This window comes from Penicillium robsamsonii (genome assembly GCF_028829455.1).
Source record: "Penicillium robsamsonii strain IBT 29466 chromosome Unknown utg000001l_segment0_segment0, whole genome shotgun sequence".
Classification (NCBI taxonomy): Eukaryota; Fungi; Ascomycota; class Eurotiomycetes; order Eurotiales; family Aspergillaceae; genus Penicillium; species Penicillium robsamsonii.
The window spans coordinates 2,774,215-2,801,054 of record NW_026643219.1 but is presented as its reverse complement, the minus strand read 5'-3'; the positions used below and the strand labels follow the sequence as shown (position 1 = coordinate 2,801,054).

At 49.1% G+C, this 26,840-nt stretch overlaps 10 protein-coding genes across 10 annotated transcripts; 5 read left to right on the top strand and 5 right to left on the bottom strand.

Annotated features, from left to right (window-relative positions):
- Nucleotides 1–754: 754 nt before the first annotated feature.
- On the bottom strand, nt 755–1,984 carry N7447_001104 (uncharacterized protein; the record flags this gene model as incomplete). Its single annotated transcript, XM_057225380.1, has 5 exons — nt 755–888; nt 952–1,021; nt 1,101–1,423; nt 1,478–1,633; nt 1,696–1,984. The coding sequence occupies 5 exons, from the start codon at nt 1,982–1,984 to the stop codon at nt 755–757; spliced, it is 972 nt and encodes a 323-aa protein (XP_057089396.1).
- Nucleotides 1,985–2,511: 527 nt separating this feature from the next.
- On the top strand, nt 2,512–4,517 carry N7447_001103 (putative MFS sugar transporter; the record flags this gene model as incomplete). Its single annotated transcript, XM_057225379.1, has 8 exons — nt 2,512–2,583; nt 2,647–2,921; nt 2,975–3,521; nt 3,573–3,660; nt 3,715–3,913; nt 3,972–4,072; nt 4,121–4,219; nt 4,282–4,517. 8 exons carry the CDS (start codon nt 2,512–2,514, stop codon nt 4,515–4,517), a joined length of 1,617 nt encoding a protein of 538 aa, XP_057089395.1.
- Nucleotides 4,518–5,310: 793 nt separating this feature from the next.
- On the top strand, nt 5,311–5,972 carry N7447_001102 (GNAT family N-acetyltransferase; the record flags this gene model as incomplete). The annotated part of the gene is made up of 3 exons (XM_057225378.1): nt 5,311–5,370; nt 5,429–5,773; nt 5,829–5,972. The coding sequence occupies 3 exons, from the start codon at nt 5,311–5,313 to the stop codon at nt 5,970–5,972; spliced, it is 549 nt and encodes a 182-aa protein (XP_057089394.1).
- A 445-nt stretch (nt 5,973–6,417) lies between these two features.
- Nucleotides 6,418–8,521, top strand: N7447_001101 (putative C6 transcription factor; the record flags this gene model as incomplete). The annotated part of the gene is made up of 5 exons (XM_057225377.1): nt 6,418–6,494; nt 6,546–7,270; nt 7,330–7,753; nt 7,817–8,099; nt 8,159–8,521. The coding sequence occupies 5 exons, from the start codon at nt 6,418–6,420 to the stop codon at nt 8,519–8,521; spliced, it is 1,872 nt and encodes a 623-aa protein (XP_057089393.1).
- A 97-nt stretch (nt 8,522–8,618) lies between these two features.
- Nucleotides 8,619–9,266, bottom strand: N7447_001100 (putative RING finger domain protein; the record flags this gene model as incomplete). Its single annotated transcript, XM_057225376.1, has 3 exons — nt 8,619–8,802; nt 8,853–9,029; nt 9,175–9,266. 3 exons carry the CDS (start codon nt 9,264–9,266, stop codon nt 8,619–8,621), a joined length of 453 nt encoding a protein of 150 aa, XP_057089392.1.
- Nucleotides 9,267–11,557: 2,291 nt separating this feature from the next.
- Nucleotides 11,558–13,385, top strand: N7447_001099 (homeobox domain-containing protein; the record flags this gene model as incomplete). The annotated part of the gene is made up of 3 exons (XM_057225375.1): nt 11,558–11,730; nt 11,798–11,909; nt 11,961–13,385. 3 exons carry the CDS (start codon nt 11,558–11,560, stop codon nt 13,383–13,385), a joined length of 1,710 nt encoding a protein of 569 aa, XP_057089391.1.
- Nucleotides 13,386–13,963: 578 nt separating this feature from the next.
- N7447_001098 (flavin monoamine oxidase family protein) lies at nt 13,964–15,652 on the bottom strand (the record flags this gene model as incomplete). Its single annotated transcript, XM_057225374.1, has 4 exons — nt 13,964–14,931; nt 14,983–15,374; nt 15,435–15,472; nt 15,530–15,652. The coding sequence occupies 4 exons, from the start codon at nt 15,650–15,652 to the stop codon at nt 13,964–13,966; spliced, it is 1,521 nt and encodes a 506-aa protein (XP_057089390.1).
- A 644-nt stretch (nt 15,653–16,296) lies between these two features.
- Nucleotides 16,297–17,145, bottom strand: N7447_001097 (uncharacterized protein; the record flags this gene model as incomplete). Its single annotated transcript, XM_057225373.1, has 1 exon — nt 16,297–17,145. The coding sequence occupies one exon, from the start codon at nt 17,143–17,145 to the stop codon at nt 16,297–16,299; it is 849 nt and encodes a 282-aa protein (XP_057089389.1).
- A 1,069-nt stretch (nt 17,146–18,214) lies between these two features.
- N7447_001096 (T6SS phospholipase effector Tle1-like catalytic domain-containing protein) lies at nt 18,215–20,286 on the bottom strand (the record flags this gene model as incomplete). Its single annotated transcript, XM_057225372.1, has 2 exons — nt 18,215–20,110; nt 20,161–20,286. The coding sequence occupies 2 exons, from the start codon at nt 20,284–20,286 to the stop codon at nt 18,215–18,217; spliced, it is 2,022 nt and encodes a 673-aa protein (XP_057089388.1).
- A 2,485-nt stretch (nt 20,287–22,771) lies between these two features.
- Nucleotides 22,772–26,252, top strand: N7447_001095 (peroxidase/cytochrome P450 family protein; the record flags this gene model as incomplete). Its single annotated transcript, XM_057225371.1, has 3 exons — nt 22,772–23,289; nt 23,345–23,586; nt 23,644–26,252. 3 exons carry the CDS (start codon nt 22,772–22,774, stop codon nt 26,250–26,252), a joined length of 3,369 nt encoding a protein of 1,122 aa, XP_057089387.1.
- Nucleotides 26,253–26,840: the final 588 nt, after the last annotated feature.

The following is a 26,840-nucleotide window of genomic DNA, read 5'->3' as shown; positions in this document are numbered from 1 at the left end:
GATAGACCTAACGCACGGTGAAGAAGCTGCATACAAATTACATCCTGGCTTTCACATAAGCTTTCATGGTGTCGTTTATATGACACATTGTACATACAGGACCTGTCTACCTACATATCTCGCAGACAAGCTACTGTATGTTTTACATATAAAAATGCCAAGAAGTCAATCAAGATGTTAATACATAGCAATAACTCAGTCCAAGCATATACGAATAACAAGGCTTGCACAGGTATTCCCGAAGTATCTGACATGGCAAGGTTGTAATTACAATTTCTGGGCATGAAATTGAGTTTGTGGTCAAAGCTGTATATGCGGGAAGTGGACCCCAACGGCTCCATCAACCATGGTTGCGAAGAGCAAAACATGATTTAAGTGAAGTTTCGCCGAGCAAAGTGGAACTTGCATTTTGGATTGTATCAGATGGTAGGGAGTGTAAGTTCTGGCCCCGAAGGAAAAGCGAAGTCAAAAATACGAGGCAAAATCCACAACTCTCCTTGAACTCTACTAGGTAATTGCATCGCATATCATTATTCACGGTTATTGAAGCGGGACCTGTTGCCGTGCTGATGTGTATTTTCTGCTGGTACGTTCGCCCCGAGCCTTCGACCCACAATCTATAACATAATGGAGCGGGACGGCACCACCCGAGTCAATTGCCAGTCAATAGGGCTTATATTGTACATACTAGGGCCTCTTGCCGACATTACTATTGATGCTTGATTGAATATGTGACAAACTACTCAATATGGACCTAAAAAATAGCCATCACATTCGGAGGCGAGGAAACCCCACCGGGCATGTTCAAAGGTACGGACGCCACGAAAAAGCTCCACCGCTGGAGTTCCTGGCAGGTGCGTGCCAGGGCCTCAAGATCGAATAGTTCCCCTGTTGTTATTAGTCAATATAATGGATCTGCAAAACTTGGACAAAAACAATGTGGCAATTTACCGATCGGCATCCCCCATCCAGCAAGCACATATTCATGGAGGAAGATGTCAAGGGATTGTGGCGGGTAGACCTGTGGGTCTGTCAGTTGGTTTCCTTGATCGACTTGACACATGGCGAGAATTTTGTGGTTTATTTTTCGAATCACTCACCTCCCAGCTGATTGCATCACTGGCAATGGCGGCGAATCCTGTGTCCCACAGCCAGCGGAGGACTTCTGTGGTCGCTTCAACTCCAGCATGCTCCGGGCTGGGATTATCCGCATAAGCTTGTTTTTGGGCGTCTGTCATGGACGTGTCCCACTCATTGGTCACTCCTACACGGACGAAAAGAATATCACCCTGTTTGAATGTGATGTTGTTCTCCTTGGCAATTTCGAGGATGTCCGCAAGCCGCACTTGGTGAGTCGAGAACGTGGTGTATTTGATCTCCTTTTTCTCGGCCCATGTAGCGTAGTCGATCAAGACTCCACGTCCTATTACAATGGTGTGAGATGATATCAGGGGATTCATGTGAAAGGGATGAGTACCTGCAATGCCCTCTCGGGCCCAATGCTGGAGACCAATTCGATCATTTTGGCGATCATTGATTTCTTCGCTGGTCGTTCCACCATAGAACACACGTTCAGATTGACCAGGCACTGTCTGAGAAAAATGGCGGAGGCCATCCCACTGGCTACTTTGCTCTGTCAAAAAGTCGGTTTAGTGCTAAAAGATAACGAGAAGAGGAGAATTCCTCTCAACTCACGTGGATTCATAGTATAAATATCATCGAATGCCACACCTCCCAGAAGAGGCACAATCTCATGATGACATGGCTGCCGGTTGAGATTAGGGTAATCCAATTTCGTCATCTCCCATCCCATCGTCACGCGTCGACCACATTTGATTTCGCTGGCAGAAGCTGCGGCGACGACTTCAGGGGTAAGAATAGCTAGTTTTCCTAGACCCTCTGCATAGCTACCTGGCTTTCCTAGCCAAACCTGTTTCGGATTCGGGAGTTGGTCAAACGGGGTGTCAAAGGGAGTCTGGGCCATTGCTCCGATGTTCTATTGTTGTTTCCACTGGTCGGAGCTGTAAAAAGTATATGTACTTTGTAGGCCCCGGGAATGCCGTAGTCTTGTTCGGAATCGAACTTTGTAACTAGCATGTGAAGTATTCCGTACACTGCAGGGACTTTTGACCGATGCAGTGGGGATATAATTTGTGGACTCAATAGCGTCGGACCGGATCTGCACTCTAATAACTTCCCAAACGCACCCTCGAGTACACCAACGTAAAATGATACAGTATAACGAGTTGGAACCAAATTTCAGCAAACGAGCATTAGCTTATAACACGTCGAAAATATTTTCGAAGTCTCTGGACCCAAACAAAGAAGTTCCGGTGATCGACATACTAGTGTTATTCCCACAACTCGGTATGCAGCCACAACTCCACAGGGTTTAGCTCCCCTTGTTATCAGCTGCTCCGTACAAAGATGCTAAGATTTCTCCTTCAAATCTGATGCTGGTATCCTGTGTTGTATACCCTTAATTCATTGTTATCATCACAACAGACCGTCATGGGTAGGTTCGGGTCACAGACCAGTACCTATAACAGGCTGGTTATCGTTTTTGTCGCTATTGGGTCAATGGTGAGTTCGCACATATCTGCACATGGTACCTATGTACTAGGTTTACTAAATTTACACAAATAGACATACGGATATTGCTCCTCGATTATCTCCAGTACAATCGGCCAGCCGGGATGGTATGCCTACTTCGACCTGCCCGCTGAGGATGAACCAGGATACGCAACCATCACTACCCCTGCGATTTCGACAGCCAATGGTGTCTTCAGTGCTGGTGGTGCTGTTGGTACACTTTTTATAATGTGGTCGTGTGATTTCTTTGGTCGAAAGGCGAACATCCAGTTCGGTGCCTTTTTTTCACTGTTCGGAGGAGCACTTCAGGCCGGCTCTAATTCACTGGCGTATGTCTCTTTTCCTGCCTTGTCTCGATTCGACTGGCACTGACAACTCTCAGCATGTTTCAGGCTGGTCGTTTTGTTTGCGGTCTTGGAATAGGTATCCTTGTAACCGTCTGCCCTATGTATCTTTCCGAGATGTCGAGTGCTCTACGCCGCGGCTGGCTGGTCGGCCACCACGCTATTTTCCTGGTCTTTGGATATATGCTTTCAGGATGGGTGGGTTATGCTTGCTACTATGCAACAGGGTCTCTTTCTGAGCTTGGATGGAGATTTCCTCTCGCCTTGCAATGCTTGCCTGCGCTGGTGCTGCTTCTGGGATCTCCCTGGCTCCCGCGCTCTCCTCGCTGGTTGATATCGAAGGGTAAACTAGACGAGGCGCAGCATGTTCTTGAGCGGCTCCGCGAATCACCAGACGATCCGAACAACTTGGCTGCCAAGGAAGAGTTCTTCCAGACAAAAGAGCAAATCAAACTCGAGGCAGAGAGATTGGCTACTTGTGGCAGCGTGTGGAAGGCGGTCTTTACAAGGAAGGCATACCGAAAGCGAATGGCTATCGGTTTCCTTACCCAGTGGGGCGCTGAATTTGGTGGACCTTTGATCATCGTGAGTGTGGGGATACCTAATTCAAAAGTATATCCCACTAACAACGGCTAGAACAACTACGCCGTGCTTCTGTACACAAACTTGGGCATGGAGGGCGGTATGCCTCTGCTCCTGAGTGCTGTCTGGCTGACGACAGCTGGTGAGGATAAACCCCTAGGATCTACTATATACCCCGTTTGCTAACCTAGCTCAGGTGTGATCTACAATCCTCTAGGTGCCTGGCTCCATGATAAAGTCAATTCCCGGCGTGGCATGTACATCATCGGCTTTGTTGGCATTATCATCTCTACGTCCTGTCTGGCTGCTATGACCGCCCAGTATGCCGGTACAACCAACAAGGTTGGAAATGGATTTGGTATCTTCTTCATGTACCTTTATCTGGCCTTCCAGGGGTGAGTCTACTTTCAACATAAACGAATGGCTGGCTACATTAAGCTGACACTCTTGCAGTACTTTCTGTGACACCACCATGTACCTCTATGTTTCGGAAATCTTCCCAACTGAAATCCGTCCAATTGGCATGGGCTTTTCTCTCTTCGGTCAATTTGCTTGTAAGTTGTCCTACAAGTTCGCCTCCGAATTCCAACTGATACATCTAGCCACCCTTATCCTTCTGCAAACTGCCCCCATGGGCTTCGGCAACGTTGGCTGGAAATACTATCTTGTCATTATTTGCTGGTCTGCATTCTTCATTCCAGGTATGTTTTCTTCCCGATCAAGATCCACCCGTCATCTAAAATTCTGCTAACATAAATTGTAGTCATCTACTTCTTCTTCCCTGAGACTGCTGGTCTCACCCTAGAGGAAATCGCCCAGAACTTCGGTGAGGAGGTTGCTGTTAATCTCACCGGCGCTACGGACGAGGAAAAAGCTCGGCTTGACCACCAGCTAGCCACGGGCGAGAACGCTCAATTGCCTATAAGCTCAGAGCTAGAGAAAAAGACTAAGCCGTCTTCAACAGACGAGGCTGAGCAGAACGTGCCGAAAACAGAATAAACACATACTTTGAGTATGTTTAGCTTTGGCAGAGGGTAGTCTGCCAACAATGAACAACTTTCAGTTTAATTATTCTAATGTCGGCGCTATGATTGACTCATGTCTTATATACAAACAGGAAAAAATACCCTGCGCTCCATAAGTGGTTGGTAGTTGACCGGGGATTTGGATTGGTTAGATTTTCAGTTTCGTTAATTAATATGGATTTAATTGATATGGATAGGATAGGATGTATTGAATTGAAAAAAGGTATAGGAAAGAAAGATATACTGAAAGCTACCACATATAGAAGCTCTATCAATAAAATGGTCGAGGTCAAATAGTGGGGGGAAAGGTGACGAGGTCTTCTGATCAGAAAAAAATCCCTCGAACCGAATTTCTCGTCTTTCCCCCCCCTCCCCCCCACCTGGGCTTTTTGACCAAGAGATGGTCCACCTCTTTGGATGGAGAGGGTTGCCCTGGTTCTTCTGTAGCATCTTTGCTGTTTCTCTCCTTAAGTTCAGCTTATAAATCATCACGAAGATCACTTTTCTAGATTAGAATTCTCTAACTCTTATACTTACCATACTCATCTTTGAATAATGGGCTCAACTTCGAAAGTGACTTTGTTTCCCTGGGATCCCAATTCGGACGTTCATGTGAAATGTCTTGTGTCACAACGAGTCGAATGTAGTTGGGACCAAGAAAAAGTTGAGATAAAGTGGAAGAATCAACAGCTCAAAGGCGAGAAGTGCATTTATTGGATCGTACGTTCCATCAAATATTACTCCTTTGTATTCAAACCGTGTCGAATATGCTTACATTTTGTGGAAAGGTCCTGCCATCAGATGAGTCACAACGGATATCGCCGAAAGTAAACCTTGGAAGACAACACTGCAAACTAAAGAAAATAGCTAACATGTGACAATCAGAAAGATGAAATACTCCAAGACACAGCCACAACAATCAATGCTGTCCCACGCGAGCCGACAAACGAAAGCTTCATCCCTATCGGCCATATCTCACTGGATTCCAAGAACCCCGATGCAGAGCACATTAATATTGACCTGCCAGCCGAGAACATCTTCTGGATAAAGACCTTCTACGTTAGACAGTCCATCCAGGGCCAGGGAATCGGGCGAGCTGCAATGGATGAGGTCGAGGCCATGGCAATCCGAGAGCCACTACTAGCCAAGACATTGATGTTAGACACGGTTCAGAAGGACGACCAGAAGAGAGAAGAATTTGCGAATGTAACATATGGCGGTGTTCCAAAGGTAAGCCTGATTGTACAAGTTCGATGTCCTCGGTCAAGTAACTTATCGTCTGCAGACTACGAACGAGGAATGGTATTCTCGTCGAGGTTACCAATTGGTCAAAACTGTGCAGAACTATTATCGGGCCCCCGACAAGAACGGGAAGATTTGGGATACGAAGACAGTTTTTATGAGAAAGGATATTGCGGGTGATTGTTGAAGGTACAATATAGTATATATCGTATCACATAGGGTTTTAGTGATTGATATAATTTTAATTGTCTCTCATAATACGGAATACCCAAGTAAAATATGTATGTACAAAGTCATAGATTAAGAGATAAATGGATATCCCCAAGCTTTGCTGTCTCATTTTCTCATACTTCGGGTTTCCCCGACATGGCACGCTAAGCCTAAACTGGAAGAGGCAAACTGACCGCGGGCACATTTTTCCCTTTTTTTCTGAATCACCTCTATGCATTGGTTCTCGAGCCATGAGAAACGACGATCGGCGTTCTGCATCGCCTGCGACGCGCAAAAATGGCACTTTGCAGTCGTGTGAACCCTGTCGAAGATCCAAACAGCGATGTGACCATGACCGGCCGAACTGTCGCCGATGCATCGCAAAAAGAATCAGCGATAAATGTTTCTATCATCCAGCTCCAATGACTAGACGGAGACCTTCCGATCCAATCAATCCAGTAATAGTTTCTAGTCGATTGACTAGTCAGCCAACCTCAAAGTAAGCATTTCCTACAACGGATGATAGACCCATACTAATATGTAAAAACAGTGCTTCCAGCCCGGGCTCAGGCTCACTGGGGAATGGGCGTATCTTCGCGCCATTAGAACCACCCTCAGCTCTTCCTGGATACCTGGGATCGACAAGTTACTCTGCGGTTCTAACTGAGCACCGCAGTGATGTTTCCTTCGAGCCTGAAGAGAGCACAGATTCCTCTGCGGGGTTGGTAGTAGAACCCGATCGACTCCAATCCGGAGTTGATGTACTGCGGTTTTTGTACAACCTCACTGTGTGTGATATGCTGATTGAACGGTTCTATGTTCGGACATTGAACGTGGTCGTGCCCAAAATGGTAATGGACGAACTTCTGCGCTCGGTGCGCCAAATCTTCGACGGCTTCTCTACTGATCCAACAGCACAACTGCAAGAGTTGGCGAATCAAATATTTCAAAATACTTCCCGACCGATGCAGATGCACAAGTCGATGTCACCCAAGGAATATTGCTCCTCTTTCACCGGTCGCAACCTCCGATGGGAGGCCCTTGGGTCTATCTTCACACTGTGCGGAATGCAATTAGTCATTACGCCAGACAACGACCCTGACATTACGCAGGGCTCGGATGACCCTCGAGCAAAAGACCGGTTACTAGAGCAGGTCACTGTTATAAGTACAGTTTGCCTTGGTTTCTGTGACCAGACATCGTCGGCAAACGAATTGCTAGCAATGTTGCAATTTGGTGATGCCATGTTACGAACCCAACAATATGGTGATTCTAGTAAGAATTTCCTTTTTTTAATAATCTCGATCCCTATAGATTTATTGACCGCCTGTTAGGCTACCAAGCATGGCGTCGATTGGGTGACCTTGTGTCCACGATTTATGCAGCTGGGCTACACTTGGAGACTAATAGCAATGAGAGTTGCCCATTCTTTCTTCTCCAGTGGCGGAGGCGCTGCTTTGTTGCCGGTTTCTACATGGACAAAATGATAGCATCATTTGTCGGACGGCCGCCACTGATGAACGGTCGATTCTGCACACTCGCTGCTCCATTGGATTTAAGCGACGAAGTTCTGATTGTAGGTGGAGATGTCCTCAGCAAGGCTATTTCGGAGCTAGACAGCGCCGGATGGAATACTCAAGGGAAGGTTCACCTAGTAACCCCAACTCGCCTACGCTTCCAGCTGGCTATCATTCGGGAAGAAACTCTTGAGGTTGTACTGGGAACTTGCGAGCAACACAATCTAGTCCAGAAGTCCGAGTAAGTGTATCTTCTCGTCCAATGCAGTGTTTTCTTGGTGCTGACGTGACCTTTTTGTAACAGAGAGATCCAAGCAAAATCGCGCGCCTTATGGGAATCAACTCCGGATCAGCTTCGATATGACCGGCGATCGAACGATCATTTCTATGATGGGTGGCTCACCATTGTCTATTTCTATTTGGATTATTTAATGACCTGCTTTTTGCTCTATCGAGCAGTCGTCAAGCATACGAACACCGGACAAGCCGATCTTTGCGACGTATCTCGTCGGGTGCTAGCCATTGTCATTCAAATTAATTCGTTCCGAACCCCAATGGTCGATCTTGACCGGCACTTTTCTTGGATCGTATGTCGTTCACGGTTGCCATTTATGGATGGAAGAGATACAGTTACTAACAAATGCAGGTTCTCACGTACGGTGTTCCTTCCGCTAGTGTCCTTCTCCTTGAACTACTGCGCCAATCGCATGAGCCCGGTCCACACACCATTCCTCTCCCACGCGCTGAGCTGATCCGCAATCTCAGCGTGGTTATCTCTTTCCTATCATGGGTCGCAGGCCCCGGTCACGGCAACTATCATACCTGCAAACAAGCCGAGAAAAAGCTATCTCGCATCCTTGATCAGCTTCTCGATCCAGAGCCCGTGCAGCAGCACGTGGTGGACGATGTCACAACAGGCCTCGACAACTTCCTCAATTGGTCGAACTACAATACGATCTGGGACTTCAACACCGATTATATGCCTCTTACCGAGAGCTTTGCGCCTTGAACATTGGTCGTTAAATCGTGAAGATCAGTTTGAAGTCAAAGATTTATTCATTACGTCGTTACTTTAGAACCCCCTCCGATTGCTGGCTGGTATCTGGTCATACCATCCACACATAATCGCTACGGGGAGGCGTGTCGGCCACAAAATAGGCTCGATGACAGAGCGGGCAATTGAAGTGGTCTCCCAAGAACCACTTCTCCAAGCATTCCCGATGGAACACGTGCAGGCACCGCAGTTCGCGAATCTCCTGCGTGCGGTCTACTTGCTCCAAACAAACAGCACTAAACAAAATGTCAGTCAATACTACCAGCAAAGCATGGTAAAAACATACCAAACAAATTGTCCATCGACGGCCTCAGACAGTCCCAGATTTCCCTTCGTGGTCGTCCACCACTTCTCGAGCGTGCAAGTTGGTGAGACCTTGTCCAACTTGCGCAAGCGCTCACTGGGATTTTTCCTTGATCTCAGGAATGACTGCCTGTCCCGGCGGTTGATGAGTATTGTCAGGCTGGATGATGCAGTTAGGATGAGATGGACTGGCATTACATGTACCGACGGAGGGAACATATCGGTGAGAATGGGGCGGATGGAGGGGACACAAGAGATGACAGGCAATAATATGCATAAGATGCAAATAGTCGAATGTCACTCACATCAAACTAAGCACGATGAGTAGCACTACCCCAAGTCCGATGCCTAAGACGATCGCCATATGGTTCTTCTTCAATTTGGTGTCTTCTGCCATCTCTCCAATTCCAGGATTCTCTGTTGCACGAACGGGTCAAAGTCACGTCGATGAGCTAGTGGTGACCAAGGTCAAAAGTGAGATAAAAGACTCAAAAGTTGATCCCAAACTGGTAGCGATCACAAGCTAAAGGTGGGTGTCACAACCCGGTCGCCGCACCGGTTCAGGGAGGTAGATCGTCGTATAACAGACTAGATCTTTCCCAGAAAAAAAAAAGGGAGAGAGAAAGAAACAAAGCCGAAATATCAGTCAGAATCCGAGGAAGTCCCAAGTTAGAAGTCTGAAAATATTAAAATCCAAAGGAGATCAGAATTGTAAATGCAATCAGCACAATATCAATCTGGGGATGATCTCCATGTCCAAGCGTCAGAGCGGGGAAGAGACTGTGGATCGTACGATGAACTGTTATTTGCTATCTTGCTATTTTCTTGGGCATTGAGCAGTGGATCGAACCAATCAACATTGTGAAATGGAAGGGGGGAATGTTGATCGGCTGGATTGTCCTTTCGTTGCACGGTAGGATTTGAGATACAAGGGTACGGAGTAGACACCCTCTTCGCTATTATTCGTCTAATATTTGTCTATTGGCTTCCAGATTGGTCCGGGAATCCCATCGCAATGTGCCAGATGACACCGTTTTAAAGCCAAGACTAATGCGCCTCCCTACTTTATCATTGCAAGGGTCGTATTGTAGATGGACACATTCTTCGAAGATTCTAGCTGGCAGTGTTTCACTCTTTTCTGGTATTCTAGACTCCTACTTTATTTATTTCTCAGGATTATTAGGGTCTAGATCTATGTCCGACTTGAATGGATAGGTCCAAATTGTTATTCCATATTGACCCAGGAATCCTATGGTACGGAGTAGAAGAAAGGTTAATAAATGCTAGAGAGTTACCCCGGCCCAGACCTAAGGTGCTATAGCTGTATGCGCTTATTAACAGACCTGCATACTCTACATTCGTTGCAGATACGCCTTTCTCTTTTTTGTCTAGTAGTTGCAGATCTGGCACCATGCACATGTACTATGTCACTTCTTTGTGTGGCTTGCTCAGTGTACGTCTACCGAAAGAGACTCAATACTATTGGTTTATTAGTGCACACACTCGGCTTGGAATCATTTATAAAGTAGGGGCCCTAAACAGCTGCTTATAGGGTGTCGATCAAACGTAGGAATGCTCCTAATTGGGTGGATTTCGGTCGAAGCGGTCTGTCTATACATGCATAATCAATTGTATAATATGAAGTCGATTATCTCTGTCGAAAGAGTCGGCTCTTTTTTTGTTTCTTTTTTAATAAACTCTGATGAATCTGAAAAATCAATACAAAATGATAGGTGTGAGGTTGAACGTAACTAGATATATAAAAGTAAACACGACCAATGGGACTGTGCCGGGCCCATGGAACTGATTTCCCCTAAAATTGACCCGAAGTTTGGATTTCCCAAGGCCAAAGGGGTTACATATATATGGATGTATGTAGTTATATTCAGACCCGATCGTTCCAGTCTATTGTCAAATATGTTGGCTACAGTTGAAGCTCTTTGCTCTGAAATACATACGGGGCTCTACTTCACCGGTGACCCGCTGCGCTCTAGAGGTATTACCATTGTTAACCCATGCCTCTCCTCTGTGAACATAAGAAATCTAGCCCAATTTTTTTAACTAATAGTACTCGTAAAAAACACCCGGGAGATCACATTCCACCACGTGTAAGTCTTCCTCGTGGGGTCACGTGAGGGCGCGTAACCACGCGTTGGGCGCTCACAGCGAGCTCAGGCGAAAGAAGGCAAAGAAGGCAAATGGAACGGTTGATCCCTCTGTGATTTAGTTCGAGCTGGAGAATTTCAAATATGTCTATATCGAGCGCGAGGGCATGCTTCGCGCTTCACGCAGATAACTGTATAGACTACTGCAACCTCATCCCAGGTGTGGGCCCCAAACGTCTACCAGCCCAACGCGTCAACATAGATAAATGCAAAATTAGCATTCGAAGGACTCGAGTAAATAATAATTTAGATGTAAGAAGGATCAAGATCAAATCAAATTAAAGAGAAATATTCGTGTGTCCAAGTACCAGGTACCTCGGAGGAGCACTTTGTTACTAGCGCGGGCCACGTTCTTTCTACTCCGCGTCCACACCGCGACGCGATTTGATACCGTTTTCTGCATGCCAGCCTCACGGCTTTTCCATCTTTGTCTTTCGTCATTTTTTATTACTGATTCTGGTGATTTGGTGTTCCTGTCTCTTTCTCTCTATCCTCCCAACCCCTCCATGCTCTCTTAAGTATCATGTCTGATCCGGAGCCCTCGGTGGCGATCTCATCCTCGCCCTCTCTCCCGGCCACCGACTCCAATCCTCTGAACTACGCTTTCCTCGTGCATTCGCAAAAGACCCTCACACAGAACCTCCCTCCTCGTGTCGACAATAAACTGTTAGCCCGCCAGAAGCGACGTCGAACTAGGTATGCTCTTACGGTTGCGGTCCATACTATGAACGCGTCAATTAACCCGATATGAACTATTCTACAGCCCGGAGGATCACGCAGTTCTTGAATCAGAATACCAACAAAACCCCAAACCAGACAAAGCAGCCCGCACGAGTATCGTGAACCGCGTCTCACTCGGCGAGAAAGAGGTTCAAGTATGCGATGCCAAGAGTTCACACACAAAAACCACTTCTAACTAGCTCCAGATTTGGTTTCAAAATCGCCGCCAGAACGACCGTCGGAAATCCAAACCGCTCCAACCTCACGAATTACTCGCCCCGCGGTCGGGCATGATCGATTCATCGGGTCAGCCTTTGAGTGATGATAACGCGTCGACGGAGCCGGGGTCTTCAAGTGGGGCAGAGCAGTTTGACATCAACGACCACCGCGAGGAAATGGCATCAAAACCGTGGCACGGGGGACTATTGCAATTCTCAGATGATTCGGACCCAGTGACTGAAGATAAAGATGAACATGAGCTGCCCCAGAGCACTCAAACAAGCGTGGCAACAGAGGCTGCGGACAAAACTCCACCCACCACACAGGAAGAGTTTTCCCAACTGGTGAATGACCACTCCGAAGACTCGCTTCTGCAGGTCCCAAAAAGAAAACGTTCGGTGTCGGATATCCGGGGCGAGGGAGAATATGAGCAGCGGGCAGCAACCACACAAACCGCACAAACCGTACAAACCACACCTACCAGGTCACCACCATCGCTGCGTTTGTCCATGTCATTTGATGGAGAGGCTTTGTTACGAAAGGAGGGCGAGCTAACGCCATCGCCGCCCAAGGGTCGCAACGCCTTGCGCATCGCGATGTCTTCGGATGGAAAGGCAGTAATCCGCGGAGAAAATGAACCATCACCGTCCAAAAACCGCGTAGCGATGTTCTCTGTTCGCCGAACAAAGATGTCAAGCCTGCGACGGAGCAGCAGCGCGGTCTTCCCCGCGACGCCGCGGGCAGGTGTTGCCGAAAAAGATCGGGCTTTCGGTCGCTCTCGCGATCCACGTAACTGGGAATCATTCTGTGACACAGACGCAAGAAGTGCGCTATCAACACCAACTAGTGGGCCCAACGGTTCTCCGGGTCTCTTCCAATCTCGCAGCCAGCGCTCATTACCTCGGAGTGCCTCGGGGAAGCACGGCCTCGCTGCCCACGGCGACCCAAACACACCAATCTCTCAGTCCATGGGCGAGAAGAGACGGAAGCTCGCCCGCACTGTTTCATCTCTAGGACGACTGGAGACAGGCCGAAACAAGGCTAACATGAACCCATCCAAGCTGTCCAAGCCTCTCTTTTCCAAGTCTGGCAAGCTGGACCTGGAACAAGACCTCGGCGACTCTGATAAAGAGAACTGGGTTCCAGGCACGCGATCGACGAATATTCGTCGTCGCAACACTTCACACATCCCACGACCGGTTCTCCGCGATGCGAACCGTAATCGCGGTCTCGGCATCTCGACCAACGGCAAACGCAATCGACCACTCCAGACCGGCTCACAAGGCAAAGCCCCGCCAGAACTCAGTGCAGAAGTCTCGGCTTTCATGGCCGGTGGATCGGGGGATAGTCAAGAAGATGACCTGGACTGTGTGCAGGGTCTCCTGTCGCTAAGCCAGGGGGCCTGGCGATAAGGGATGCATGATTGATACATTGATATTCCGAAGCGCCATTGCCTGTGCATCTTTTTGTTTTTTTTTTTTGTTTTTTTTCATTTTCCTTTGTGATACTGATTTTCCTTTGTTCGGAGCCCTGTATTTTTTTTTATTTTATAACTGTCTTCATGATGTGTGTGCTTGCAAGCGGTCTTTGCCACTGTCACGTGAACCCTGTCCATGATATACTTTCTATTCGGGCTTCTTTTTATTCCTTTGCATCTCTTATATGCATCTGGATCTACATGGTTCTTTATCTTTTCCTCTGCTTTACTCGGACCTGTCTGGTCTTCCTGGCCTTGGGTTGAGCAAAAGTGAAAGCGAATCCCGAGAAAGATACTAATCCTTGAACGAATCCAACGACCTGAAATACATTATTTAAGTATGAATGAAAATGTTCGACTTGCTGGGTCCATTGTACAATCTACACATATCATGGTTCATAGCCATGTAGGATTTATATTTCTCTATCACGCTATGTTTCCAAGCTATAATTCTTCAAAGACCATCCAAATCTATCTATATCAACTCACATAACAAATCATACAACCCCCTCATCAAGCCCCATCCGCAGAAGGCAAATAATCATCCTTAACCCCCATCTCACCAACCTCCCCAATCCCAAACCGACTACAAACCATCTTCGCAATCCTCTCCCCACTCCAGAACGCCCCAGTTGTAGTCCCAAGCGCCACAAACGGCGCCGTATGCTCACCCGCAAACCAAAGACCCCTAGTCTCTCCAATCCCATCCCCAGATCTAAGAACCTCAATATCCACATCCGCCTCTTGAACCCCAACCTGGAAATTACAATACGACCCATTCCCAGCAAACACATCCTTCTGCCACTGCGTAGCAAGCAGCGCAACCGGCACACAGTCCGGGTTCTCGGCACTGTACCCGGGAAGTCGGGAGTAGAAGGGTTGTAACGTTGAGATTAGGGAATCTTTGTATTCGGGTGATGAGGGCGCATGTCCCGAGAGACGGTTTATTATCTCTGCACCGCTTGAGCCGTATGTGTAGAAGAGGAGGGTGGGGTGGGCATGTGGGGATGGGAGGGAGGCGAGGGAGAGACATTCTTGATTCCATTCTATGTTTGCGGGGTGGGTTGTGTATGATGGGGCGAGGAATTGGGCGAAGACGGGGTTGGGTGTTTGAGTTGGTGTTGTTGAAGTGCTGGTGTTATTGTGCCAGAATGCCCGTGGGAATGTCACGTAGACTTTTTCAAGTCGGCCGTAGGAGATGTTGTTGATTGCCTGTTCGAGGCGGGGCGGGAGAGGGGGTGTGAATGCTGAGGTGTTTTGTTTCAGCCAGCCTAGTGGACAGGTTACGACTACTTCGTCGAAGTTGTAGGTTGTTCCTGTGGCTGTTGTTACGGTTACTTGGTGTTTTGTTTCGGATTCATTCCGAGGTGGCGCGTTGATGTTTGTAACTGGTTCGTTGAGACGGATGTCGGCTTTTTCGATGGCGGTTTTGGCGACGTGTTCAAGGATACGCTTGTATGTAGATGCCACAACAAAGTTGCCTGGATGGTGTTAGAAGTGCTGTAGAATCGGGGATGATTTGCTATACATACTCCCATCAACGCATTCTTCCAGACGGAAGAACTTCAAGCTCTGCTTGTCGACTTGATCACCGACATATGCACCCCAGAGCCTACAGGCATCGAGACAGAGCTGTTTCTCTTCATCTGAGAAGGTGGTTTTCTGAACTCGATCGCAGAAGAAATTAAACAGGCTTCGCTCGACGGGAATGCTTTCTCCGTGGTGATTGCTGTATTTGAAGGCTTCTGCTATAGTAGTCCACACAAAGTCCTGGACTTTAGCGCTCACTTCGTCGTTGATCGGGTGGCCGTCTCGCGAGTAGGAGATATGCCTACCACCCTCGGGATCATACATGACGGTTCCCGTTTCTTCCGCTATGGTCATGATGGGGTTCTCACCCGCGCCATGGATCCAATTGGGGCCTCTGGGTTGAGAGTTAGCTGGTGTATACTTTTAAATCAAACTATCATGCAGGAGTACATACAGATCTACCACATGGTCTCCAACTGTTGATTGGTGCACCTAACCGAAGGAAAGTTAAAAAAATGACTTGGCTCCTGCAGTACAGGGAATACATACTCTCCCGCCAATGCGATCTCTTGCTTCTAGGATTGTTACTAGGGCCCCATTTTGGATGAGGATGTCGGCGCAGCGGAGGCCTGAGATACCTGCGCCGATGATGCCGATGTGCGGATTCCCCATGGTGCAACGAAAATCAACTTGCGGTATGCTGTATAGTAGGCAAAATGAACAAGATGAACATGTGAAGATTCTGGATGTCATTGGGCGGTGCTGCCGAGGTCGAATGATTGGTTACCGTTATCACCCCGGAGCCACTTGGGCTCTTATCGACAGCTGCCAGCTATTTATCTGTCTACGGTTACAATAGATCTACTCATGTTATGGACAGATTATATTGGGACTCGATTGCATTGAGCGAGTCTCAAAGACATCGCAGATGCCGGGTCAAATAAATGCTCGGCAAAATCAGATCGAGCTCATTTATGACCAGCATAATAGATACAAAAAAAGAAACCATGCGCCTGGTCGAACCTCCTAAGCAGATAGAAGCGGGACATGGTAAAGACCACCGCCACTGCCGTAGAACTCCATGACGCAAGAGCTTTTTGAAACGAGAAACAGAGCCGCAAAGGATATGTACGGGTCGGAGGCAATGGAAGGGTATCAAGGAAAGTCAAAGAGAACGGAGCAAAGCGCCGAGTAAAAGAAAGCCGATAAAGAAGCAGTGGAGATCAACTCCACCGAGAGACAATGTTGGAGCACAGGGAGTACTTGGCTATAGGCGCGGAGATCGGGTGGACTCGTATTAGACTGAGAAACACTCTTCAGTCTTCCCAGATGGTCTCCAGGTCGAGATCCTGCCGTCGCTCGGCACCACAGACACTCCATCGCTTGCGCTTATCGTTTCGGGCTGCATATCCGCCCGAACCACCGCGAATTGTACTGAATGAGTTGGGCGCATCGGATGTCCCGCGTCGTCGATTGGCATTGGTTGCGGCGTCAGCTGCATCAGCCGCGGCTTTCAACTCAGCGATGCGATCGTCTTCTTCAAGGGCCTCGTTCTCAGCGTCGGGGACGTCGGGGATTGTTTCCAGAGACGAAATGCTGGGGCTTCGCGAGCGCAGGCTGGTTGGAGTTGAGGGGACGGAGATGGAGGAGACGGAGCCAGATGGGCCGGGGTAAGATTCGTTGTATTTGGAGCCCAGAACCGGCGAGGAATGTAAGGAGGGGCTGTTGGGGGTCTGGAAAGGAAGGGGTGAAGTCGGACGCAGGCGACCGATGCGGGGGAAAGTCTGCGCCATCAGGATGGGAGACGAGGCTGGCTGGGGCGATTTGGGAATGGTTTCTAATTCTGCGTTCTCGGAGATGGTTTCTGAGATGTTGAGAGAACCCATGCGGGATTCGATGTAGTCGTCAGGGCGCATCAGGGGATATCGTTTTGTGTCGCGGCCATTGACGAAGATATAACGACCTTGGGAGTCCAGCCCTGGAGAGGAATAAGCGCGCGTCATTGACGGCATTCCCGGGATTCCAGCCAGTGATCGAGAGCGGAGATGCGATCGGGCCAAAGGGGATCGTGTCCGGGGTGGTGTTTGCGGTTCAGCGGAAAAAGTGATCATGACGTCCTTCTTTTCGGGGACAACCCCGGAGTTGGTCCCGGATTCGTTGCGCATCTCTTCGGGTCGTTGACTCCGTAAAGAAATAAAGAGAAAAGGGGGGTAAGCGCGATTTACCCTATCGTCATAGTAAAAGGAGAAAACTCTTGGACCTGCCAAGTGAAAGAAAAAGGGGAAATTCCGAAATGATAGTGAGGTCGAAGATGTGAAAAGGGAAAAAAAGTGAGCCAAGGCCCAGAATCTCAGGATCGGAGACTCGGAAAATCACCCTTACTCGAACTCCTGGGCTGCCCAAACATCATCAGCGATTTCACGCAGAGCTTCCTCGACAATTTCTATGTCGGTTTCCACTGGCGATGAGGGTGCTCTTCCGATAAGAAGCTCGAAAGGGATGAGCGGGGACCCGAAAACTGTGACTTGGCCATCGGTTTTTTTGGATGAGAATGGTCTCGGCAAGATTTCTGCTTAGTGGTATCCCATTCGTATTTTTCGAGTTTGATCTCGGGCTTTCTTCGATCTATTTTCATCGCCAACACAATGTTGACGTTCCCTCGCGCCGGATCTATCCACATGTCCACATCCCGACGCAGTCGAGCCAGGACTCGGAAACCGCAACTTCTCAAACCATCGTGGACCTCCTAGGATACCTTCTTGGGACCTAAGTGTCCGGATGTTTCACTCCTTTAGAATGTAAGTGTGGCACGTTTGACGCGTCCAGTAATGCTTTCTTTAGCTTCATGGGGCTTAAAGCATCCCGGGTTTGAGGTGACTTCATAATTATGTACTATGTAAACATAGAATATGTGCGATGATTTTATGTGTCTTTGGGATTTTCAGATGTCTTTCGTGTCTTTTCAATACATCTTTTGTCTGTGTTATAGCCGGGAGTATAATAATGAGCTATCGAATGGGAAGAATAGTACAGGCTAGTCTATAGATTTGTATTTAGGTCGGTCAGTCAAGGCAATTTCAATCTCGACCGCAGGATTTTAGACAGCTCTACGGAGTAGGTGACACCAGATACATCACAATTTATACAATTCCTCTAAATTACCTATTAAACGGTATACAAAAGCCAATTCAATGGCATATAAACAAAAGAAAGCAAAATAATGACAGGGATATCTCAAGAGTTGGTCTTTTCCTCACCTTCCTTGCACTTGGAGACGTTCTTGCGGACATAAGTCTCTCGCACCATGTCACCTTCATGCTTGAACACCACCCACTCACCCATACCATACTCCTCCGGCGCAACACGTATACCGCGACCACCCCCACCAACAATCACATTACCAGGTCGGTATTTAGGGTCCGCTTGCATACGCCGGATAGCAGAAACGTGGATCTCAGCACCATGCGGAACATCCCGCACCTCACCACGAGGCAACGGCCAGCTGATGGGCTTCCACGATCCATCCGGCTGCAGATCCATACGACGGAACGGCAACCATTCCATAATGCGCCACGTGATAACCGACATAGTAGGAATACCCTGGTTGAACATCAGACAGTCATGCAGCAGCCCCTTCGTACTGGAGGTATGCAGCGCATGCCAGAAGTCGCGACTCGCAGCAGAGCGCTCCTTCTCATTAGGCATAGAGCGGAAAGCATCCTCGTTCTCAACATGAGACTCAACGCACCGACTCGGCCGTCGGGCATTGATCTCTTCCCGGATCGGGCTGTAATCGCCATCGTACTCCTCCAGACACTGGAACTGCTTCATCTTGCGCTCATCCAGTTCGAGTCCGGCCTTTTGTGCTTCTTGCGTCATCCACACGAGCGGTGCATGGCTGAGAGCCCATGACTCGCCGTCTGAGAGCCTCCACCCGCCGCCGATGTCTGCGTGGCAGCCCGGGAACCAGACTTCGTGGATGTCTTGGTCGTCTTCGTCGTCGCTTGAATCGATCTCTATGACCGGAACTTGCACTGAGAGGGTGTTGGAGTGCAGACTATGGCAGGACTCTTTGCTTCGCACTGAGCGAAGATCATCCATTGATGCTTTTGGCACTGCGAGGCTGCGTCGGGGAGAACGCGCGCGGTATGGGTCGGGCTTCATTGTCTCGCTTTCGCTACCAGCGCGGGAGGGGGGTTGCGAAGTGCTGTGTGGAGCTGTGTGGTGCGAGGCACGGCGTCCAGTGTGGTAGTATGTCTCTCCGGTACTGGGTCCCCATCTGGGATCCTTGAATTCGGGCTCGTCATTCCCTTCTTCTTGCTGTTCTTCCTCGGGGTTGTCATTGAACCGAATGGCAGGGATGTTGTCCGGGTGCTCCTCCTGAGGCTTCTCCTCGGGCTTCTCCTCGGACTTCTCCTCAGGCCTCTCTTTGTGGTCCTGGTGGAAGAGGTGCAGATGATTCTTGGGCAAATGGGGGCGGAGACGGTGTTTCTTCTTCTCCTTCGGACGCGGCCCAGAGATTAGATCCTGCCGGAACTTCGCGCGGCGCTCGTCAATACCTACGGCATGGCGGATCACCTTGGCTGAGCTGCGTGCTGTGTATGGGAACTTGGTGCGCTGCATCCACGCGGACTCGAAGCGCGGCACACTGTTGACGGTGTCGAAGAGACCCATAAAACGGATACGCGAGATAGGGCGACTGAACGTCTCACGGAAGGCTTTCATGTATGCGAAGAGCTTCTTCTTCTCCTCGCGCTCTTCATCCGAGTCATCGGACCGTTGCTGCCACTTGGCGAATGTCTTCCACGCAAAGCGGACCAGCTCCTCGTTTCCTGCTTCGAGCAGACCGATATAGTCCAACATCTCTGCCAGAAATCGCGCGATGTATGAACCACGGCTAAAGCCGATGAAGAAGATCTCATCGCCAGGGGAGTAATATCGCATCAGGAACTTGTACCCACCCATGACATGCTCGTCAAAGGAAGACCCGACCGCCGAGTCCTTAGCCTTTTGATAAGCGGACTTGATACGTTGGATTCGGCCATGGCTAGTCAGCGATTTTGATGTCACATATGTGCCAATGCCTGGCTGATAGTAATGGTACTGGTGGCTTTTGCTGCGGTCAAGCATCTGCGACTTCTTAGCACCGGTTCGAACGCTTGGCTCACAGTCCCACTTACGCGAAAGATCTTGAGAACATTGCTATCCGACTCGTCACCAGCGAATTTGTTTCCGGTACCATCAAAGCAAAGCACGAACTGCTTCGGTATACCCGATAGGGCTTGGTGTTCATACCCGTAAGCCATGATGCCACCGAATGAGAATCAGTCAGACAAAAAAGTTCAAAACTTCAGGCACACCTAATAAGACCTGGAGGGGGCTATATACGAGAAGGGGGGGAAAGGCTCAAGGCTGGGATGACGCTTTGATGCAGCCGGATACAGCTAGTATTACACGAATCAGCGTCCTACATCAGACCCAGCGAAGGGGGGGCAGCATAAGAAGATTCAACCCATTAGCCGATCGCTGCAGATTTGTGAAAAGAATACGTCAAACCCGAGCGGGCTGACGGCGGGTCCCCAGACTTGGCACATGTCCATCATAAGGGCCATTTGTTTTACTTGGAGTAATTTCCGTACAGAGGAAATAATTAACTGTTTCGCATCTGTGCAGGTGCAGGTTACACAAAACCCTCGGTTCTAACGGGGGCGCATTCCATTCAATGGAGGCGCGCCGGTAATCATTGCTGGATATGCAAATTTGTCGCGAACCGGGCTGAACTTAACTCGAGTTCTGCACGAGGGATGCGGCTTGCGCGGGCCGCCTGGGTAGCGTGTGAATTTGGAATTTTATGAGATGGAGCTGAACAGAGACTTAAAAAAGAGACGTGCAGGTACTACTCTTGACTACTCCGTGCGCAAGTAATCATTGGTCATTAGTTCGGATCGAGATTGGAGCTATGAGAGTTTGAAAGGAGACGATGCTAGGTGGTGTTCGGGAAATTATTGTTGATCATTCTCCATAGAGCCCTTCTGAACACCACTTTTTCAGGGGGTGCAAGGGGGGAGATGGGCGTTCCTATTGAGTGTTCCGTCGCTTCGGTTCGGCCTTGAGCGATCAGATCCGGTCTAACCCTCTGTAGTAGTCGATATACAATCCTTGACAGGGTGACCCACTTGTGGTTGCCGCATTTTCTTGGAATAGAGAAAGTTTCTCGAGGTCTCACTGTGATTGTGACTGCAATAATACCAAACAATACAACCTTGCAACATTTAAACTTTCATTAGGCGTCATCCTGCGTGAAGTTCTAAGCTGAGAATGATTGATGAGACCCGAAGGGGAAGGAGAGTGGGACTTCCTTCTTTTCATATCCCGAAACCAGGAAGCCAATGGACTCGGGTCTACAGCCGAACAAGGGATATTTGTGAATAGTAATAGCTGATCTAAAGCCAGGATATCGATTCATGCATATAAGATCCAATCCATGGATAGATTATGCGGGACTGGCCGTATTCCCCTTAAGCAGTGGGTGACCCGTGGTTCATTATAATCGAACCATGAAATTGAAATATCCCCCAGATTAAAATATCTTCTGATCATTTGAGCCCTTTTAAACGCGAGTTTGTCGTATTCGCGTGGAAACTCACATTCTACCGAGAAAAAGGCCACGAGGATAAGACAAACAAATAAGACCCTGAAAGTGGATAAATGTCCCGAGATGAATCAGATTCTAAATAATTCGTGACTGGCAGATTTCAGCCGCCAATGATAGATGAGATATTGTGGTTCGCGCAAGTGGCCCGTTCGCCACTTAATTGCATAGTGAGTGGATGAACAAGTGGGTTTACGACGATCAAAACAAAAGTAAAAAAGTAAAAAAGTAAAAAAGAAAAGTGTATTTTTTTTTATTGAAAGTTCTGCTCCCTATCACATTCGGATTCTTCCTTACATCCCAAGTGCTACATAACATACCCCCGATTGGAGCAAATTACAGGTGTGACAGCACTGGAAGGTTCAGTTCCACCCAGCCACCGATGTATATTGGAATTTCTTTTTCGTCTCGAAAAATGCAGAGCTAAGTCCGAGCGAGCATCTCACCCCACTTGGTGTCGATTTAGCTCGATCTCGAGATCCCATTATGCATCGTTTTCCACTTCTTATGGACTACCTCGTACAGATAGTGTACACCGCTGGTTATGGTCCCGTATTTCAGTATTCTCATCGTTGGCCTATTATCCGCCGAACCTGGTGATATATAGATCTAGATTTGGATTTCCTTTTCAGCTCTTTCGAGTTCAGCCTCAGCCATATTATACCATGTTGAATCATATGATTTCCACGATAGGGCATCCCGTATATGTTGTAGCTATATCCTAGAACACATCACCCCTTTCTCAGGTACTCAAGGTCATAAATGATGATCAGTTACTATATTGAGACACTTCATCAAGAGTCCGCTATAGAAACTCCACTCAGATTAGGAACTAAGCTTGTACCATGCGGGGCTGGGATATTTACAGAGACCAGGTTCAGGCCCGAGAGATCGACCTAATGCTCTCCATCAAATCAAAATTGCTGTTACTGCAGTCAATCAACTATTGGCGATAGCAAATCCGCCACTTTTTAGACGCTCCACAGTCCTGCAGCTGACTTGCGTCGCCCGCGCAGCTCGTTTTAAAGAGCGCCGTCGAGCTTCTGATTTATTCCCCCCTGATCTGGCCTCCGGTAGCCACTTTGTGTCTCTTCTTTTACTTAATTTTTCCTGACTTGTTTGTGGCATCATTTTTCACAATGTTAAGGAGATTCTCTACCCAATTTAAGCGGTCCAAGGATTCCAAGGACCCCAAGGACCCGAAGGACTCCAATGGTGACACCGAGCCCAAGAACACAGACAAGAGCAGCAAGCGCATGTCCAAGGTGTCCCCAACTCGCAAATCTACCTCTAACCAGGAAGAAAACCACGCTGTGAAGCGTTCCGAGGTCGTTGCTGTATTTGAGAAGTATGCGCAGGCAATTCACGCTTCGCAGGATCCTCTGCCCAATCAGACCGGTGATGGCGCCTACCTGAAGCACGACAAGTCGTCTGGTCTCATCAATGACATCAAGTCACTGGGATTCCGAGATGTCAACACTGTCAAAGATCTCATTGCTAGCAAAACCTCTGGCGAACTTGTGGATGACAAAACCTACTTGATGGAGCGCATAATCCAGATGGTCGCGGACTTGCCCGGTAACTCCAAGAACCGTACCGAGCTGACCAGTATATTCCTGGATGAGCTATGGAACTCAATTCCTCACCCGCCTCTTTCGTGAGAAATCCCCAATTGGAGCTGTTGAGCAATTGCGCGCTAACACCATGAATAGTTATATGGGAGACGAGTACAAGTACCGCTCAGCCGATGGCTCAAACAACAATCCTACTCTCCCGTGGCTTGGAGCTGCTAATACCGCATACTGCCGCACCATTCCTCCTCTGACTATCCAGCCCAGCGGATTGCCCGACGCCGGTCTGATTTTTGATACCCTCTTTGCTCGTCAGGAGTTCACTCCGCACCCCAACAAGGTCTCCAGTGTTTTCTTCGACTGGGCTTCTCTGATTATTCACGGTAAGTTGGTTCCGTTGAAAGTTACAATTCAGGCGCTAATATACGGGTTTCGTACAGATATTTTCCAGACCGACTACCGCCAACAGCACCTCAACAAGACCTCTGCCTACCTTGACTTGTCCATTCTGTACGGTGATTTTAAGGAGCAACAGGACCTGATCCGTTCCCACCAGGACGGAAAACTGAAGCCCGATTGCTTCTCCGAGGGTCGTCTGCAGGCCCTTCCTGCCGCCTGTGGTGTCCTGCTGGTTATGCTGAACCGTTTCCACAACCACATTGTTACCCAGCTGGCTGAGATCAACGAGAATGGTCGCTATAGCAAGCCCCGCTCTGGCTTGTCCGAAGAGGACACTAAAAACGCCTGGGCTAAGCGTGATGAGGATCTGTTCCAGACTGGTCGTCTTATTACTTGCGGTCTATACATCAACATCACTCTGTATGATTACCTGCGCACTATTGTCAACTTGAACCGCACCAACTCAACCTGGTGCTTGGATCCCCGTGCTCAGGCGGAGAAGGCCGGTTCCACTCCTTCTGGTCTCGGCAACCAGTGTTCTGTCGAGTTCAACTTGGCTTACCGTTGGCACTCGACCATCAGTCAGGGTGACGAGAAGTGGATCGAGCAGATCTACTATGACCTCATGGGCAAGCCTGCCGAGGAGGTCACCATGCCTGAGCTACTGATGGGTCTGAAGAAGGTCGAGGGAACGCTCGAGGCTGATCCAGCCAAGCGTACCTTTGCCCGCCTGCAGCGTAACGAGGATGGATACTTCGATGACGGAGAGCTTGTCAACATCTTGACCCACGCTACCGAGGATGTGGCCAGCTCCTTCGGTCCCCGCAACGTGCCCAAGGCCATGCGCTCTATCGAGATCCTCGGTATCGAGGCTTCGCGTCGATGGAACGTCGGTTCTCTTAACGAGTTCCGTAAGCACTTCGGTCTGAAGGCCTATGAGACTTTCGAGGAAGTCAACTCCAACCCCGAGATCGCTAATACTCTCCGTCACCTCTACGACCACCCCGATTACATTGAGCTGTACCCCGGTATCGTCACTGAGGAGGCCAAGGAGCCTATGATCCCTGGTGTCGGTATTGCCCCGACTTACACCATCTCCCGTGCAGTGCTGTCGGATGCCGTGGCCCTTGTCCGCGGTGACCGTCATTATACTATTGACTACAACCCCCGTAACCTGACCAACTGGGGTTACAACGAGTGCCGCTACGACCTCAATATCAACCAGGGCTGTATCTTCTACAAGCTGGCCACGCGCGCCTTCCCCAACCACTACAAGCCTGACTCTATTTACGCCCACTACCCCATGACCATCCCCAGCGAGAATCGCAAGATCATGAAGGATCTGGGCCGTGAGCAGGATTACTCCTGGGATAAGCCCGCCTTCACTGAGCCTCGTGTAAACCTGGCCTCCCACCAGAATGCCAAGCTGCTCCTCGAGAACCAGAAGGACTTCCGCCCCAGCTGGGCCCGCTCCATGTCTGCGCTCTTCGGCAAGGGCGAGTTCGACACGAAGCAGCGTGAGGCTGTCAGCAAGGCTCTTAACACCGAGGAGTTCCCCAAGCTCGTTAAAACCTTCTACGAAGACATCACTGAGCGCCTGATTGCTGAGAAGGGTGGCCAGCTGGGCAAGATCAACCAGATCGATATCACCCGCGATGTCGGCAACCTGGCCCACGTCCACTTCGCCTCTAGTCTTTTCGGACTTCCCCTAAAGACCGAACAGAACCCGCAGGGTCTCTTCACAGAGCATGAGATGTATATGATCCTTTCGACCATCTTCTCTGCGCTCTTCTTCGATGTCGACGCACCTCGCTCATACGCCCTGAACCGCGCCGCCTCCGCCGTCTCCACCCAGCTCGGCCAAGTCGTCGAATCCACCGTCAAAGCAGACACCAACAGCGGTCTCTTCGCCGGAATCATGGGCAGTTTCCGCCCGCACGATAACGCCCTCCGCGAGTTCGGAACAGAAGCTATCCGCCGCATGAAGGAGGCCGGCTCCAGCGCCTCCGACATCACCTGGTCTGCCATCGTCCCAACGATTGTTGGCCTAGTCCCCAACCAGGGACAGGTTTTCACCCAGATTATCGAGTTCTACACCGCCCCTGAGAACAAGATCCATCTGGCTGAGATCAACCGATTTGCCAAGACTAACTCCGCCGAATCGGACGAGAAGCTGTACCGCTATTGCCTGGAGGCTATTCGTCTGAACGGCACCTTCGGCGCTTTCCGCGAGGCCAAGCAAGCTGTCACCGTCGAGGAAGATGGCAAAATCTACACCATCCAGCCTGGTCAGCAGGTCTTCGCCTCCTTCAACCAGGCGAACCACGACTCTAGCGTCTTCCCCGAGCCTGACCAGGTTAAGCTTGACCGCCCTCTTGACTCGTATATCAACCACGGCCAGGGTCCCACCACCGGCTTCGGCGAGCAGATCACCAAGATCGCGCTTATTGCTATGCTCCGTGTTGTCGGTCGTTTGCAGGGTCTTCGTCGTGCTCCTGGTGCCCAGGGCCAGCTTAAGAAGATTTCCCAGGAGGGCGGATATTCTGTTTACCTCCGTGCTGACGGAACTTCTTTCTGTCCCTTCCCCATGTCGCTTAAGCTGCACTGGGATGGTCCCTTTGCGCAGAAAAAGCAGGCTACGTCTTCGTGAGAAATTCCCTTCCGAACTTTTTGGTTGAAGCTGCTTGTATCAAACTGCGGATGTGTCATGTTGTGTGGAGGTAATTAACTTGGGGTTGGCTATGATTCTATGCCTTTTTTTGACTCTTTTGTTTCGATGGCCTATTTGATTGTCAGGATATCCGGAAATTGTTGAAGCTTTCAATGTTGTTTATAGCAGTGTAGTGTATAGTTCATGAATAGTTCACTGGTTTCATTTTTGCCTTGAGTGTACCTCAGTAGAGTAGGTAGAGAGGATATCGACCAGCTCTGAGCATGACCGTGACCGTAGAGGGGGAGGAGCATGTTGGGATCGTTTGTTTGCGGGTTGGCGATGGGTAAAGGTATTATTTATGACGGCACAATGAAAGGCTCAAAGTGACTGGGTATATGATGCAAATAGTCGATGTTCCAATGACGCTTGAGTATTTGGGACCAAAAGGCAGTGAAGGAAATACAGCATCGATGTCAGCATTGCGTGTTCCTAGTCCCTGTTTGCAGACGAAGGTGACCGTTCTCAGATCTCGCGCCCTCCCTATCCATATCAGGTACCAGACGAGTGATACTAATATTTCCTTCT